Source organism: Plodia interpunctella, chromosome 7 (assembly GCF_027563975.2).
Source record: "Plodia interpunctella isolate USDA-ARS_2022_Savannah chromosome 7, ilPloInte3.2, whole genome shotgun sequence".
In the NCBI taxonomy this organism is placed as follows: domain Eukaryota; kingdom Metazoa; phylum Arthropoda; class Insecta; order Lepidoptera; family Pyralidae; genus Plodia; species Plodia interpunctella.
In genome coordinates this window covers 200582-219497 of record NC_071300.1, presented here as the reverse complement: position 1 = coordinate 219497, position 18916 = coordinate 200582, and the positions used below count along the sequence as shown (strand labels likewise).

The window sequence follows — 18916 nt, the reverse complement described above, 5'->3', positions numbered from 1 at the left end:
CTCTGCGCCACTTCCATATTCAAATTCAAAATTCAAATCATTTATTCAGAAATTAGACCTTCACAGGCACTTTTTCTCGTCAATCTTTATATTTATAGTTATTTCTCACAAGCTACAAACTACTGGCATTTCGGAACGACCACTGCTGAAAAGAAATGCCGAAAGAAACTCATTTGAACAGTGTTGGGTTGTCAAAATTAGGAGATCATGTGTGGAGTGGCAAAGTTGTCGGGAGGATCCATGCGTTTTTATCAGTCAAATAGGCGTTAATTGTGTAATACGCTTTATCCATAAAATTTTTCTTAACATAAGTTTTAAAATTTTTCATTGGCAGATTAATAGCCTCTGCAGGGAGTTTATTGAATATTTTTACACTTTGACCCACGAAAGACCGCCGAACCTTTTTAAACCTGAATCTGTTCATACAAAGTTTGTGCTTATTTCTAGTGTTTACACTATTTTAATTTTTTATATAAATGTAAATTTAATTTGACAAAAATAAGCACATCAAAGATATACTGACATACAACAGTGAGGATGTTAATTGATTTGAAGAGTTCTTGAAGAGAATCTCGAGGTTTTAACCTATAAATAAAACGGATAGCTCTTTTCTGTAATACAAAAATTTTTCCTATGTCAGCTGCATTACCCCAAACTAATAGTCCGTATGACATAATGTTATGAAAGTAGCTGAAATACACAAGTCTAGCATAACGTTTTACTAACACTAGATCATCGCAGTACAAAACTGAGGCTCTAAGTTGTATTGTCGATGATTTTTAATATTTTGCAGCATCAAAAAATGTGTCACATACGTGATATTGATAATAGTTTAAAAAAGTATCTCGTGTCGTTAAATTTTACGAGATTTAGTACCTACTAAAGAACATTAGAGATTTCACAAGTCTCTCTATGGATCAAATGACTTGTTTCTAAAAAATTCGTCGCCTAAAAGTTCGTTAAAATTTGCAAATTAAGTTAGAATTTAACGCGCACACTGAAGAGATTTCATCTGAAATTTAAATTCGGTGTTTTAATTACTGTAATGAGTCTGAAATGTAAAGAACTAAATTTGGAAGAAGGAGAAATATTAGTTTACATTTTGACAACGACTGCTCGGCTCTTTCTGTTACATTTAAAGAAATTGCTCTAAGGTAAAAAGCTAAATATTTTTATTATATATATATATAGGTATTTATATGAATAGATAGTATTTAGTATTAATTCACGATAAAAAGAACTTGACAACAAAACCGGGTTACTGACTGACTAGCGATTTACTTATAAATATAACATTGCAAAAAGTTTAACGTCGAATATTTGTGATTAGCATACAAATTTGGCGGTGTTGTAAACTGGAATCTCGATACTTTATTGATTCACAATGGATATTAGCCAGCCCCCGCTGCGCGCAGGCCGATGAACCACATTGTAAAATTATTATTATTATATATATATATATATATATATATATATATATATATATATATATATATATATATATATATATATATATATATATATATATATATATATAAAACAGTTCATGATGCGCCAATGCTTCTTTTCCATTTCAACATCTGAAACAGTCTCTTTCGTTTCGCGTGTGTTAATTACTAACATTGGTGTTAAATGGACGTCAACATCCTCAACGGACATATAAGCCATACATTTGAAGTTTTAAGAATGCCTGCCCTCCACTGAGGCGTCGGCGTCTCTTTGCTCCAATTTGCATAAGTTTTAATCAAAGAAGTTCGACATTGCGACTCCGCTCACCGACGCTTATCGACACTCATGGACTCTCAGCGACACTCGACACACTCCGGACAGAGGTACTACAACTTGGCTAGTTATTCAACTTATTTCCGAGAAATCAGCGCAGTTATACATTTATTCCAATAGTTATTTAATGACTTAAAAAGTATTAATATTGAGTGTGTTATACTTTTAGGTATAATAATAAAAACATGTTCTGAAGTCGTATAAAATAGTCATTTGACATAACTTTAGTTACCACAATACTGCAGATGCAAACATAATAACATTTGGCGATTGTTCAAAAGTTCCAGGCACACTATTTGTCAGCGATGAATTAGGCAATATCTCACCGGCGCCGGCGCCTTTACTTGTTTTAATGTCACTTGTGTAACTTGTTGTGCTCGTCGCGCTCGAAACTTGTAATTGTCCCTTCAAATGTTCCTCATAAGTTTCGGACACATTTTACGGTGATGAATGAGCTGCTGTAAACTTTATCGTATTTTTATATTTATGATTTCTTTGCTTGCAATATGTTCTACATCGGTCACTAAATAAACTAAATCAAATCTTTCATACTTAGATATGGATACGGGGAGGTAAAACATCATTCCACATAATGAAAGGTAAGTGGTCGTTGGTTTTATAACGCGATTCTTGAATCAGATTCCGTAAACTCGTTGATGTCTTTTTCTCATGATGAGAATGATCATTTTCAGAGTTCGTGAAATTATATTCATTGTATAATTTATACAATTTATGATGTCAGGATGAAAATTTAAATAAATATTTTACCATATAAGGTTTTCTTGTCGAATATATTCGATATATTCTATTTTGCGTGTGATAAAATAATATAACTTTTTCTCATGATGAGAATGATCATTTTCAGAGTTCGTGAAATTATATTCATTGTATAATTTATACAATTTATGATGTCAGGATGAAATTTTAAATAAATATTTTACCATATAAGGTTTTCTTGTCGAATATATTCGATATATTCTATTTTGCGTGTGATAAAATAATATAAATAAATGTTTACAAAAGTAATATCGGTGATAACTAGAAAAAACAACTAAAATTGGTTGATTAATAAAATATACCACATGATTTCATATATACCTAACTTTCAATATGATTTAATACCATGTAACCTTTTCGTAACTTTTGTTCATAAAATGTTAAAGTAATTTTCTCACTTACTTTAATGATTTTCCCACTATCGCACTTCACGTATAACGAGACAAAACGCACCTTATTATGCCGTAACTTTCATTGAATAAGAAGGTGCTTCAGCATTAGTTCGAAACATGGAATTGTGAGGTATCCGTAGTGCCGACTAATTCCAGGATTCACAATAAAATTTAATTGGACTATCGATGACAAACAATCAAATTGTACGAACCGTAATCCCAAACGAATGACGGCCGCTCTCGATCGCTCACATAAATTGCTTCATTTAATTAATATCGGATTGTAAATCCAGTTACTTTAAAATGTTATTGCTTTTTAATAGGTTTTTAATTTATTAACTTTTTAAATATATTTGAGCACCATAAGTGACCACTCTTCATCAAGTGCCGCATGCCTTTATGCCTGCAAGTAATATAAAAACGAAAAAAAATTGCCCGAGATTCATAAAAGGCTAAACTCGTCGGGGAAATCTCTCAGTAATAAAATTAAGTCTATTTATCATAATCGTATAATTTTTGTTTTATTTTTACACGTATATTAGAGGCAAAATTTATTATTCCAATAAAAACTGTTTTTATGTATCAACTACTTTTGTGATGTACAGTTGGAGGCTTCCACGAAATCTATCACACCGCATCGCCACGCGCGCCCGCGCAAGGGACCGGCCGAACTTGTTGGAGCTAATTTGTTTGTCAGAAATACGAGCTTTCTTAACTCCATATAAACGTTACATTGCATACATACTACACTAACACAAACATACTAAAACACACAGGAATGCAAAATTGCAATCTTTTCGAATTTTAAAATAAAAAATTAGATTACGTTAGAGTCAAAGTTATATCTTAAGGTTTTTAAGATTTTAAAGATTATATATTATATTTTGATTTTTAACAATATTATCTTAAAAATCAAAATATTATCTATTGACAAGTTATAACTATAATATTATAACTAACAATTTCTAAGAATAAAAATATATATTAATTCTTAGAAATTGTTCGATCCAATAAACAAAGTTCTTCATAAACCTTTGTCACCAGCAACATGATTCGTCACAGTAGTGGTATTATTTTCGCTTGCTCCTGTAGTTTCACATCTCCGGAAAACACGGAAGGGACAAGAATGTAATTAATCGAATGAAGAATATGATTGGTCATCCATTCCAGCTGAGCTACGAGATGGATATTTTACGATTATGATTAATATAATATACTTTTAAGACTGGAAAGTGATGCTGAATATATCAACAGCATGCAGTTTTGAATTTGTGATGCATCTACATGTGTCTACTGTAAGGCATGTTGTTTTATGTATTTTAGTTAGTTTACGTATTTTCAAATAAAATATCTTTGTCTTCTTGATACGTTTCATATATATTGTATCGAAAGCCGGCAGGTGCTGATCCAACAACAAGTTTTTACTGTCGCCAGTTTGCTTCCTCAGCCTCTTTTCATATATCACGGGAAACATGTTATCTACGTGTTTTTTTATTTTAATCTCACAATGTTTTAAAGATATCTACGCCATTTCAGACATAGCATTTAGCTAGTCTTGACGATTTGTTGATTGACTAGGATTGACGATTTGATCGTAATTTAACAAAATGCCGCCTGCCTGCTGGGGTAGCGTAGGGTGAAGGAGATTGTAACATCACGACCAAATCTTCAAAATGTTTACATTTATTTCTTACCCTAACCCCTGATCGGCGGCGGCACAGCGCGAAATTAACAAGATGATGAGAGAAAATTAATATAAGTTTCAACGAAATTCTCAATGAATTGTATCAATGAAAGCTGTAACGTGCCACTTCTCGTAAAGGAAATTATATATTTAAAAAAATTATGCAAATTAAAATAATGAGCAAGAAATTGACACAACCAATTACTAAAATAATATTTTATAAGTTTTTCAAAACCAGTTACAAAACCCTAAAAGGTCTTAAGTTTCTTCTGGACGTTATGGTGTGAACAGGGGCTAACAAGTGACGACCGAATCGGCGAGCTTATGAAGCAAAGCTGATAGCTTATAAAGTCCGTGTTTATTGTCGACCAACTCGGGACAACCGAGCCGTTCGTTAAGGGGGAACTGCTTCAAGCTGTCACAGTGCAAAGTTCAGAACAATCGCGCTGGAGCGTAACAAATTTACAAAGTGTCCGAGGAAATTGCGTTCTTAAATTAATAAACAGCTCTTCTTTTTATAACTTCATGTTTCCACGAGTATTCATTTAAATAATTGCACCACCCAAATACGAAATCAGACATGATCAAAGATAATAATATACATTTATATAAAATAACATAATTCCATTTAATCTGCCCGATTGCAAACAATTAAATACAGAGATAACACGGTGTAATTAATTGAACTTCGTATCTGTTCTTTTTCAATTTTCCTATTCTGTCTATACTATAAACCCTCTGGCCGATGTTGCAAGCTTTGATGTCTGCCTCTGTAAGCTCTTTAGATAGGTGAGTGAAACTTGGCTTGGCTGGAAAGCTTTCAGTTATAACTAATGCTTGGCCTCACTATATTGAATCTTATTTCGGCAAAGGAGGCTTGAAAGGACTATTTTACACGTAATTTTTCAAGAAAAGTTTCAAAGATATATTATTATATTTTACACCACACAATACCTTGGCAGGTCGAGCGGCCATCTGCGATTTAGCGACATATCGTCGTTCGCACATCTTCTACATCACACACACTTCACACAACACTCATTATTACACCTTAGTACGCAACTAAAATTCACACATCCTAAACTTACTTAACACTTGTTTAATCATCACACATAATTATAAAATTTATAAAATAAACAATTTGGTCATGTCGACAATTTCAAATAATAATATATTTTACTTAATTAATCGTATAATTTTGGCATTAGCGAAACAAACAGGCTGCGCAGCCGCGGCCGCGGAGGTTTTTGTTCGTCGCAGGAGTGCGGGGTTGAGTGGGGGGGGGGCGGTAGGAGGACCGGTCCGACCGGACCAAGGTCGGATTCGGAACAAGAGGATGCTTGGTAGCACAACACAGTGATGGTACAGAAGTAAAAGTTTATGTGAAATTCGACGATATAGTTTATTTCTTTTCTAGGAATCTACATTTTTTTATAAAACTATATACATTAAGCAAAGTCCATATTAAATGAGGCAGATCCTATCGCCTGGAAGGCCCTAGTCAAGAGAGTCGCAGCTGCTGGTGGTCACCACCCTGCCATCAGATCCGACTATGATGATGTAGAGATCCATGGCATGGCATGTACATAATCTTCCAAGACACGTAATGATTAGCAAAATGGCAAGAATATAAATCAATAAAATCTAACTGTGAACATAAGCTACAGAATACTGGAAATGTTCTTTATTTTCAGAGCTTTACTCCTGTCCAGTATTTTATTTCGCGGTGTCAACTACCAGACGAACATCAGCTGATGTCTGGTGACAATTATAACGAACTTGTTTCATTTGTCGAACATGTCTTCCATTCCATACCTTTTGGTCTACGGCATAAACTATACAATAAGGTTATTATTTTATGTGCTATGTTATATCCTTTTTTTTTTTGTTATTCATTTTTTTAATTTTTATTACAAGCTTCAAAATTTCAAAACTAAAGATTATTATTTACAAGAAGAGCAAAAAGCTATCTAAAAATGATGTGAATTCTATTTAAAAACTCTCATTTTGGAAAAGGAAAATGTTAAGTCAAAAAATATTTTAAGCAAGCATTAAATTTATAACGCAAGCTTACAATATTTGATAGGCAACTGTCGGACACCGGGATATACACTAACTAAAAACTAAAAAAGTTAAATCTTGATTATTCCGTAACAAATGAATTCTGCCTTAAAACTTGAGTTTACAACACGTAGGAGACATTTGAGCCACGTGACGACTGTAAAGCCCCACTTAGAGGGAGTGAAGCAAGTAAATCAGCGCAGGAATGAGATTCTGATGGCAGTTTATGAGTCGCAGGTGACGACTCCAGCTAACTTTATGATGCATAACCTCCGGCACCAACCAGTAACACTCAACACGATTTTTATTAATAACTTCTGATTAATTGATACCTACTCATATTTTCGAAATAATTTTTCTAAACTAGCTCGTTAATGTATTACTATTGGACATAATACTTCTTTTTGTATCTGATGTTTTTCATATAAGGAAAACTTAAATTATAGTTTTACTTTTAAAATGTTTGTTACTTTAACAAAGTAGATAAATAAAATTAACACAACTAACAGATTAGTATGCTAGATTAAATTTATTTCAAGAAATTATTATAGTCCAGAGTTCAGATTGCCAAGCTGCGTGAAAGGTATCTTAATGACAATAATATCGCTAAAATTGTCAACTTATATTAAAAAAATACCTATTATGTATAATTTGATAAATAATTGTTTTAACACATAATACAATGATTGTAATTATAACCCATACAAAAATAATTAAAACTGTAATATAACGAGTTGTTGAAGTGGGACAAGCAGATGTCGAATAGGTTTTGAATCGCACTATTCAAAACAACGTAACTTAAGGGATTGTTTTTTTTACTAATAATCGTTAATCTACCTTTTATCACGATCCTAAACGTGGCATCTGGCGCAACAGTCAAGCCTGGTTTACAGTAGTCAGCAGCTAAACCCACTTCATAACCAACTTTAAGCCGCGTTTTAACGACTTCACTAAATCAAATTAATGTGAGCCGCGCTAAGTATGATTTCCTCGACACGAGCTATGCAAAAATATATTTGTAGGAAAATACTTTACTAGGGAAAATATTGCATATATTTATATAAACATACTAACGATTTACTCTATAACACAAATTTTAAAATATATTTTATATTTACCTAAAGAAACAGTAAATGTCTGCCCTCTCAAGCTATTTTCAGTAATGTGTTCTGTGATTATGTGTAGCACAAAATCACATAATTTTGATAACTATTTTACTTAAAACTGGATTTAAACATAGTATTTTACTTATTCCTAAATTTTTTAGTTGTTGTATTAAAAACAGAGATTTAATTTTGATAAGTATTACGACTAATAACGAATGCAAAAAATCTTTGACTTTGTCGCAGCAATATTGTGAGATGATTGCGCGAGGCATTAAAAACAACGGCGACTCCCGCGGGAAATCAAAACGGGCCGATTGCGATCCCGATCCCGCGATCGGCTTGTACAGTCACTCACGTGTCAATCAAATTAATAACTTCCATTGAGTGAGTAAGTGATTTCAAAAAGAACACGCTTCGCTACGGTTTTAAAAGCCCATGTATTCGAGCACTGACCATGTTAAAGTAAATGTCAATGTGTTATTAAACTCAAACACAGAGTAGTGAGATGAATTTAACTTTCGTAATTAAAATTAACAAATCCATTCATACTTCCCTTCCACACTATAATCATTATAAATATGAAAGTGTTTTTGTTTGTTCATTTTTTTTATGCAGTTATGCAGATAGTTGTAAGGCTAGAGAGGCAGCTTATTGTCGGGCAACAGCTAGTTTGATAATATTTTTATTCTTAAAAAATTAAGACATCCTATGTTAATTATTTCATCAGATCTAATATTACCGGTCATTATATTTTTTTACGAATAAAAATAAATGATCAAATTGCAAAAAAAGTCTTAAATCCACCAATATTAGTAATGATTTGCTCTTTAATTTGCTTTACTTTAATATAGTATTGATCAACGACTGCACCGGGCAAGTAACGCCCCAATAAGCTTCTTGTGACGTACATTTTGTTTGCTAATGAAAAGAGCCACTTAGTTGTGCCTTTATTGAAAACTAAAATATGTCAGATTTCGAGAAAGAGTTTTAGTTATTACTTTAACCGTTACATTAATTTTATGCTAATTTCACCTTGGTAATTCTGAATTACAAGTTGAACCCAACTGCTTGCACGTTCAAGCCTTACTTTATAGTAATGTACATGGTTGAACATAAAATATGTACAGTCAAATTTCAAAACCATTGGAAACACAATAGTCTCTTTTTAAAGCAATCTGAACATTAAAACTTTCACTTAATTGAATTTTGCGAGGCGCTGTAATAAGCTGAATACTTTAAATTTGCTCGCTCCCATGCTTGGGATATTCATCGCTTCAATATCTGTAGTTGATAATACCAAAAACATATAATTTTAATTGGATATCTCGCTTTTCACATTGTTTTCTTTACTCTCAAATAAGTCAGAAATCAACCAATGTACACGCACTTTAAACATTTTTTTAAATATGTAAAGTAAACATAAATACACTAATTGAATATTCTGTCTAAATAAATATATCATAATCATACGGTTTTATTAAATTTTTTATACATAATACACGCGCTTTTAACTTAAAAATTATATAATATTAGGTCCTTACATATGAAATTGGCGTTTTGTTGTACTGGCCACTTTAATCACAAATTCTCCTCTCCTCTTTGGTTAGGAATTCCAAATTCAAATTTATACAGCTATTTATACATGTATTTGTGTTTCGTTAACCGTCGTTGGTTTGATTTTTTCTGCTGATTTTTCTGTTTGCGTCACTCAGTTTACAAAATGGAAAACTTGAAATATCGCATTATTTACGAGTACGAGTTCCACAGTGACACCAGTGCTGCGGTAACGGCTCCAAGGGTTAATGATGTGTATGGCGGTCGTGTCGTAAAAGAAAACACACTGCGTTTTGATTCCAACGTTCAAACCGGCAAACGCATGTCGACTGCTGCGTTACATTACTTAACTAGTACAATAATGAAGGGTTTTTAAATTAAATCATTACCTGTGATGAAAAGTGGATTCTCTACGATAATCGGAAACGCTCATCGCAATGGTTGGACCCTGGCCAGCCAGCTAAATCCTGCCCCAAGCGAAAATCGACCCAAAAAAAGTTACTTGTAAGCGTTTAGTGGACTAGTGCCGGTGTCGTTCATTACAGTTTTCTCAAATGTATCCAGACGATTACGGCAGACGTCTGTTGTCAGCAATTGCAAACTATGATGTAAAAGCTAGCTGCTAAACAACCGAGGCTGGTCCATCGCTCCACGCCACTGCTGCTTCACGACAACGCTAGACCACACACTGCACAACAGACAGCTACCAAGTTAGAGGAGCTTCAATTGGAATATCTAAGACATCCACCGTACTCCCCGTACCCTTGCTCCAACAGATTACCATTTTTTTCGAAATTTGGATAACTTCTTCCAAGAGAAAACATTCAAGTCCGATAGGGCAGTCCAAACCGCCTTCAAAGATTTTATTTTTAGGAAAGGGATCAATGAACTACTCATGAGATGGAAAAAGTGCATAGATAATGATGGTTCTTACTTTGAAATAAATGTATTATATTAAAAAAAAATGAGTTTTTGTTCCTCCTATACCAAACGCCAATTTCATATATAAGGACCTAATATTATCCTTCACGCACGACAGCGTGTGTGACCCAAAATCGCTATATTTACAATTCAATTTTAGAAACGTTGTGCCAGAATTACATTGTCGGCACAACTTGCAGTTCCTGCATACATTGTGCATGATTTATTACAAAAATTCTGTTTGTGCAACTAACAAATGCCGATATACATAGAAGCCACGGATTAATGAAATTACACGAAAAACGAACATTGCAATTTTAACTATTATATTGCAACGACTTTTTGTAAGCTGTATGTTCTAAGCATATTGCAAAAAAGTAATTTGGTTTTTAAAAAAACTCTGAAAAATTGTCCTAATATAAAAATTCAGACTTATATGAAGAAGAAAGTTAAAATATATTTAAATGATTTGCATTTAAACGAACGACTTTATACACATGCTTTTTAAAAAATGTAAAATAATAAGATGAAAGAAAAATAGAACTCGAGCGGGAATTATATTTGTACATTCAATTATCCGTACAAGCAAGGAGCAGCCCTATATGCAGGTACATACCTGTTCTGTGCCAGTACAGTTTGCGTCGCTAAGCGCCCTCTAACTTACTTTGATTAAACTTTCATGTTTATACATTTTTGGAAACTTCACCACATAATGGAATAATTATGATAATTTCTTGAGACGTATAAAACAGTATCCTTACTTGAAATACTGTGTTGAAGTCGATTTGTATGAATATTATATAAATTGGAAAGACTTGAAAGATTGTAGTAAGACATTGGTTTACCCAGCAGCGGGTACTCGGTGGATTGTAACATTAACTGAAGTAAACACAAATTCGGGTCTCTTATAATTTGATTTGATTGTATTTCAAATTCCAATCACACTTTCCCAATAACACGATTGATTGGTTTAGGGATATTTAATGACGTTAAAAGTTACTAACATTGTCACAAGTTCGTTTGAAGCAAATGTAGCAGCGGAAACTTCAGCTTTGTGCGTCTTTGTACATAGATACTCTGCGCATTTTATTTTATAACATTAGATTCAGAAAATTACTGGGAATAAAAATAATTTGCAACTATAAACATTTTATAACTACTTTTAAATGTTCATTTGATTTATCAATGTGTCTTTTATAATATTGTATATTTTATTATAAACATAATTTGCTAGCTACATTTTATTGAATAATGTTATCGATAATATAAAAGATTGTTAAATATAATGACTAAGTTTGTTTCATTAAAAACAAACAAGCACTTTAAAAGACGAATTGCAGTTCGTGACTCAATATCTACGCGTGCGCTCCGAGTTTATAGAACACTCGATCGTCTCGAACTACTTCCGGCGTGTGTTCGCTGAGGGGATAACGAACTCGATCGATTTTACGATTAAATCGAAAATCTCAGTCGAAAGAGCACGTAGCCAGCAAGTGTTCGTAAGTATTATTCCAATGCGTTTTTATTGTTGGGTAGATTAAACTAAAATCATCTTAGGAAAAATTATAGATTGTTTGCTATAAAATTGTCTCAGATTCTTTTAGCTTTTTATTATATACACACTGGCTGTTTAAAAAATATTGTGCAATTTGTGCAATAAAACAATTGCTCTAACGAAAAACAAACTGTTAACCTAGTTTATTACTCCGTATCAATACAGTTTTATTATATACCGGTAAATATTTGAACAAATATACACAAATTCTTATCAACTCAACCCTCAGTTAATTACGAACCCGACATAAATACCTTAATAATCTCAGCTCACATTTGTAAACTTAATTAAAATTACCTAAATTTTCTCGCATATAATTTGGCCAACATTGTGCTCCTTTGATAAGTTTGTATAGTAAATTAATAATAAATGTATACCTATAGACTATATATGTATGATACTAATTATGTACTTTTTAATACATTACAAAAATTATCGATTAAGTATCAAGGAATAAATACCAAATAATAATTATTTATTCTTAATTCATCTAAATAAAACGTACGATATAATAAATGGCTGTTATAGATGCTTTGACGCAGCTTCGTAGCAGATGAGCTACGATATCGTAGCGACACTCGTAGCCGCGCTACGAGCATTGCTACGCAAACATCTTTGCTGTAATTGCGTGTCATTGCTAACTTTGCGGTTACACAATTTTAATTCTGGCCAAATAGGATTATAGTAAATAAAATATATCAACTAAAATAGCTTATGTCTACAAAACAATAACAGTGTACGGTGTTAATAAAGTTTAGCAGAAAAGTCTAGAGTAAAACAGAATGTTGTTGAATGAAAGCGGAATTTCTTAGATTATTGGATGGGAGCGGAGTGCGAAGTTTCCAATAAGCGGGTCGCTGTTGAAATGTAATAAGCTTCGTTATAAACTTTATCCACCACAATCTGATACTTTTAGAGCTAGTTTCACTATTTCGCTAAATCAATCTTAATCGAATCATTTTTAGATCGAGATATTGAGAAAAATAGAGACAAGAGAATGAAAGCATACGGAACGAGGGTATTTTTACTACAAAACTTAATTAATTATTTATTGATATATTTAAAAATATATTTCACACAGTTTTCAAAAACATTGAATCAAAAAATGTTCAAAATTAAAAAAATATATAAAGATACATTACACATATGAGCCTTAAAATTGACACAATAAACTTGCAAAACCCTTGATAGGGTTTAGTAATATTCTCAAAGGTTGCAAACGTATTAGGTCACTGGTACAGGGAGCTGACAACATTGGCCTCCTCTGGGGCCAGCGAGCGCGCGCTCGCGCAACAAGTGCGCCGCCACCATTTTTTCCGCCGCACGGAAAAGCCTGTAAATTGCAAAGTTCGTAACTTATTGCGACTTAATGAAATTACGAACTCGCTCGGACTCGACCCCTGCTTTGAGAAGCATTTATTCTGATACCCCAAGAATTTCCAACTTTGTTTAAATAAACTATCTTGCGTTTTTAGGATTCTGTGGTTAATTTATTTTTCTTCAACTGCGCTTTGGTACACATGGAAACCTTGAAGTGTGTAACGAAAATGGAAACAGCTATGTGTATATTTAAATTATCTATCTATCTTTAATATGTGCTTTAGATATAGGAATTTCAAACGCAATGTAAATAATGTTCTTCAATAAAGATAATATATAAGTTATGAATGATAGTAATCATTTGACAAGGATAAACAGCATGTAGTCATTGCCCCGGCAAAATGACGATTGTGAACACAATTTTTTTTTTGTTTAAAGATGTTAGAAAACATATTTCGAAATATATATTTATTTAAAATATATATATTTAAATATATATTTCAAAATATGTTGTTTTGTTGAAATTATTATCGAAATCGAATTGAAGAGTACAAAAAAATATTTATATTGGTTCAGCACATGTTTCAACAACGTGGGCACGGTGGCAGCAAGTAACGGACGGTTCCCGAGAGTTCGCTCGAGGGCAGCCCGGAATGCTCTTGAGAGGACCGCCGTACGCTGCGTTTAATCAATCTCATAATCCATTGACCTATTGGATTCTAATCGGGTTCACGGTTCTCTGCCCAGACATAATGAACGAATAGTTTAATTTCATTAGATAAATTGTTTTAGATCCGAGTATATGTGTATATTAATTTATTGACGAGACAACCAATAATTTCAACATATAATATGTAATTGTATTGACGAGTGTTTATGACAGAGTCGTGTAAATAACATATTCTCCACTAAGTACTAGAGTGTGATCGAGTGTTAATTGATTCAACCCTACGACCTTCGACCGATCGCAAGATAATTACACCTCTCCTAGCCTCAGTGAGCACCGACCCTACAGGAGGAACAAAGGTTAAATTGTAATTATACCTCTTAACAGAAATAACACGGTCAAAATATATAAAATATCGCTATGGCTCTTTGAATGTGCTCGTATGTAAAATTGTATATGGTATCCTTCAGTTTTTAATGCTTTTTACATTTAAATCACTCTAAGAGCCTTGCCCCAATGCTCAGTCGCACTCCCTTGCTACGACGCAGCACGTTGTTGCTCCGTTGTTTTCTATAAGTTTTTACATCGATATCCGGTGACGTACGTCGAAACTTCATACAATTTTTGTTCTGTGTTGACGTCAAAACGACAGAGCAACTGAGCAGTAGGCAATGGCTATAAATCATCTCATCTCTGATCTCAAACACGGGAAGTGTCCTATATCGGTCTGGATTCTAGACGTAAGTGACAATAGTGACCTCCGATGTCTCTGATCTAGAGAAGTAAAAGAAGATCTACAGAAATATAATAGATTATGTAATTCTCTCTAGCGCGCCCCGCTATCCAGCCGGTTCATAGCCCACTATTTCTTCCTTCCTCTGTCGTTATCGCGGTAAAGCAGAGGCTCGCATTGTTTGCTTTGTAACTGTTGGCAACTAGTTTCGTGACTCCGTATCAGTTTTTGTTGTTGCAAAATATTTGTCAAGCGCTAGTCACGTCTATATTGCAGTTCATTAGGAGGATTAGGAATAACTTGATCCTGTTTAGGTCTATCTCAGATACAAGTACAAAAAGTTGTTATATTCATTTAGAACTGTTATAATACTGAAGGTTTTTAGATCATAATCAATTGATTTAAAATATCGCTTTAAAACTTGCCTCGCAAATTGTCAAATTCACTTTATTATTTTATTATCCTATAAAGCAGTCTGCAAGAAAAAGAATATAAAGCATACTGATCGAAGAGGTCATACCATTTTGTAATCAATACGCGATAACCCTTGATAAGAATCAAATCCCGGACGAGATCGTTAATCATTTTGCTTATAGTCCACATGTTTTATTGTCCCGCATTCAGTTAATGCAGTGTGTTCGTGGGCAACTTGGAGTAATTAATAAAAGCTCTTGTATCATTTATTTCGAACACGTACCTCGTAGGAGTGATACATTGTGTCACAAGAGTTATTTGCTCAACTCCGAGCAAGCGCCGGGTTGGACGCATACGTCATATAAGGCTGAAATCTGAAACCCAATGTTTGTCAAATTTAGTGCGCTACTTGCACGTGTGAATTATAATAGTTATAGGTTAGGCTGGTACGGGTATATTTTAAGAAGAGATGAAAATCACGTTACTCAAAGGGCATTAAAGATGGAATTACTTCCATCTTTAATGCCCTTTGAGTAACGTGAGATTCTAGGAATAGAGCAAGAAGAAACAGTGTGTCAAGAATAGTATGAACAGGAAAGGAGTATCAATGGATAGGACAAATGGCAGAACGAATTGAAAGGAACTTTATACAGTGTCGTCCCCACATGAGTGGGATAACGTCAAAAAGAAAAATACTTAAAGAAAAAAACAATTGCTCTCTCATTTGCTAGAAAAACAAAAGATTAATAATCCAACGCGCCGTTGCCGGTAGCGGCCACTGCCGCTGAATAAGTTGGTAAGCATACCAGTTTTTAAGAACATCTCCAGAATTATTGCTTGATATAGACAGATCAACAAAATTCTCCATTTTATTGTTGCGTCTCTTTCCTGTTTCCATGTAATGTTCTATGTAAGTAACTTTATTGATTTACTGATTGATTACTCTTCTTGTTTGCTCTCCACTTACTGTGGCTATGGCTGAAAATCAACGCGTTGCTCCCCTAGGAGCAACATCATCGTTGAGCCATGACCTTTTTGTATTGCTGCAGCACACATACACATTTCTTATGTGTGATTGTTATTTACCCGTTTATTGTGTCAGTTATTTTTTTGTATTAACATTGATGTATGTGTGTGTACTGTGGCTACAAATAAAGTTTTTATCTATCTATCTATCTATCTACTTGTACGTGTGAATTATTGGATGGACATAATTTAAAAAAGTTGTTACTCCCGTCTTCAAACGCGCATAAATATTCAATTTTATCCCGTCGCCTTGCGAATATAACAAAATGTCTCCGCTACACTCCTCAATGAACTTAAATACAAAATTTCAACCCTTCTGTCTTTTTGGCTATAAATAAAATAAATAGATTAGAAACAATTTGACAACGTATAACACTAGCCGTGAAATAAATATCCTTGATAATCTGAATCTGAAAAGGCAAAAAGTAAAAGACAATCCCCGCGCGGGCCACAGCTTATTTCCGATATGTCGCCGTCGGAACATAACTCAACAGTTTTAAAATTAATTTTATATCTCATGTGAATTACGGCGCGGACGTCGGATCACGATCGTAAATTTACGAAATGATCAGTTTATTCATTTGCTTGGAAAAGATTCATCTTTTCCCTTTCGTTAAAAGTAAGAACGACATGGGTCAGTGATGCTTTTAAATTCATTTGTTTTTAAAACATTGTTATCTGGGTTAAGTTAACATCGGTTTACAGTTTTGTTTTCAATAATATACTTTAAAGTTCATACATTGATCTAGCAGCATTGTTACAGTCTATAAATTATTACAATTACCAAATACCTATTTTATTTAGAGCGACATATTTTCTACAATTTTCTGTCCTATTGCAATCTGTAATTGGTTTAAGGTGGGCTGCTAGATATAGGCATATGGCGTCTATCATTTATGTATATGCACAACTTTTATAATTTTTTGCAATAAAGTTAAAAAAACTAAAATTATTTGGCTCAAAAGGACAAATTGCAAGTACTTCCCAATTAAATCATTCACAACTTGTTTATTACGTAACTTTATGACTCACAGATTAAAACTAACACAACCTGTCCCTATTTCTAACTTTGTATAATATCAATAAACCCAGCCGGCTATGAAATGAGTGCCACTATAACGCGTCACAAACTTCGCCATATCTGTGTTTCCCGGTGTCCCAACTGAGCGAAAAACGCACCACGTGGCGCGAGTGACGCGACGTATTAATTCCAAACGTGTTATGTCGATATTATCATAGGTATTATCGTCATAAACGCACTGCAATGTTACAAAGTTCTGTCATACATCTAGACACCGAATTAGCAAACAGGTCGTGTGCGCTCGATATGTCAACACGTGACGTCACAGAACGTAGGGTATTGACCCGTTATGCCTAAAATAGACATCGGAAAACGATGCAATCGTTTAACTCATTTAAAAATGGGCGACTGTAATAGCACCTACCTATTATTTGACTTTCAAAACTTTTTCAACTCGGAGCGATCGACACTAAATGGGCGAACTAAATAAAAAGAAACCACCGAGATAGTCTTTGGCCATAAAATCTGCAAATAACTTATTTATACTCCGAACGAGAGTAGCATTAAGCAGTAAATCTGCATTCTGTTTGTAGCTTCGAGTGCATCGAAAATAAACTCGATTTAAGTTTCCATCAGATCGAGAAGCCATCCACTCCCGGTTGGCGCAAGATGGCCGCGTGCCGCCGGCCGTGACGTCACAGTCGTCAGTTCGCTGCCTGGTGGGAACTTTGCCTTTGTTGCTGGGTCCGTTCGAAACTACTGGAAATATTTTATACTACACAAATTAAAGATTCCTCTCTTAATGCTATGACAACTATGGATGTCGAAAGGAGAAAGAAGAAACGCGGATCCTGGACTCCGACGCTTTATGTCTGGAACCGAGGAAACACTTAGATCAGAGAGACAAATTATTAAATATCATCTCACTCTATCTAGGTAGTTTGAATCTATTTTATAAAAAAATAAACATTATTTTGTATTTAAATAACTAAAATATAATTCCCTAAAGGAACATAGGCGGCCTCACATGATAAAAGCTACAACGTAGAAGTACACTACTACAAAAGAAGTACTAACTTAGCAAATCAGTTTAACTTTCCAGGAAGACAGATTTGCCGAGCGAGTACGTTCAGAGGAGTGCCGTACAGAAGGTCGGCCACTCCATTCATCTCGGAACACTGCACTTATCTTTTGCACTATATCGAACATCTTTACTCAAAGATTTATGTAATCATTTGTAAGTAGAAAATTTACATACAATAGTCTAGATTTTATGTTTTTTATTTATTTGTTGTTGCTTTCTATTTATTTTATCTTACAATTGCAAGCAAATACGCGAAACAAAACAAGAACGCTCTCAAGTATGAGTGGTTAAACTTTAGATTATTTTACTGTGGTAAAACGTGAGTAAGCAACATTCAACTTCACCTGACACACACGTGTGAATCGCAAATTCGCCTTTGGTTGCTGGAACTTACCTGAAAAAATATTTTAAATGTTATTTATTCATGTTATCGAGACAAACTTATTAGTTTTTATTTCGGAGCATATCGTAAATTATTCGAAGCCGTCCTGAATTAAAAATTAAAATTCGTTCTTTATTTATTTATTTACTTACGAATAAAAACACCAGTTACAATTAAAAATTATTTACATTTTATATCAAAATAAAATGCAGTTTGCTTATCATGTTAAGAAAATATTGAATGGAAAATACTTATTTCCCTTAAATTGTGTGATTACAAAGATCAACTTTAAATATTTTTGAACGTTTCAAGAACAACAATGCGTATTTCAGAAAGCATTCAACCAACGTTTTTCTACTAATCATTATAATGTTTAAAACCAATGTCACGGTTTTGTAAGTGCATACGCACATACATTAGCTACCAGCCCACCTGGT

General features: G+C 33.7%; 1 protein-coding gene across 5 annotated transcripts in view; it reads right to left on the bottom strand.

The window, feature by feature from the left end:
- LOC128671476 (uncharacterized) overlaps positions 1 to 18916 on the bottom strand; it is a 159772-nt gene that overhangs the window by 77536 nt on the left and 63320 nt on the right. The window contains exon 1 of one of the 5 annotated variants that reach the window (XM_053747940.2): positions 5590 to 5876. The exons of the other annotated variants lie outside the window; for them this stretch is intronic. Within the exon in view, the coding sequence (XP_053603915.1) occupies positions 5590 to 5643 (54 nt within the window). The 5' untranslated portion in view covers positions 5644 to 5876. Of the gene's footprint in view, positions 1 to 5589; positions 5877 to 18916 lie in introns of those variants that run through there. 5 annotated transcript variants of the gene reach the window in all.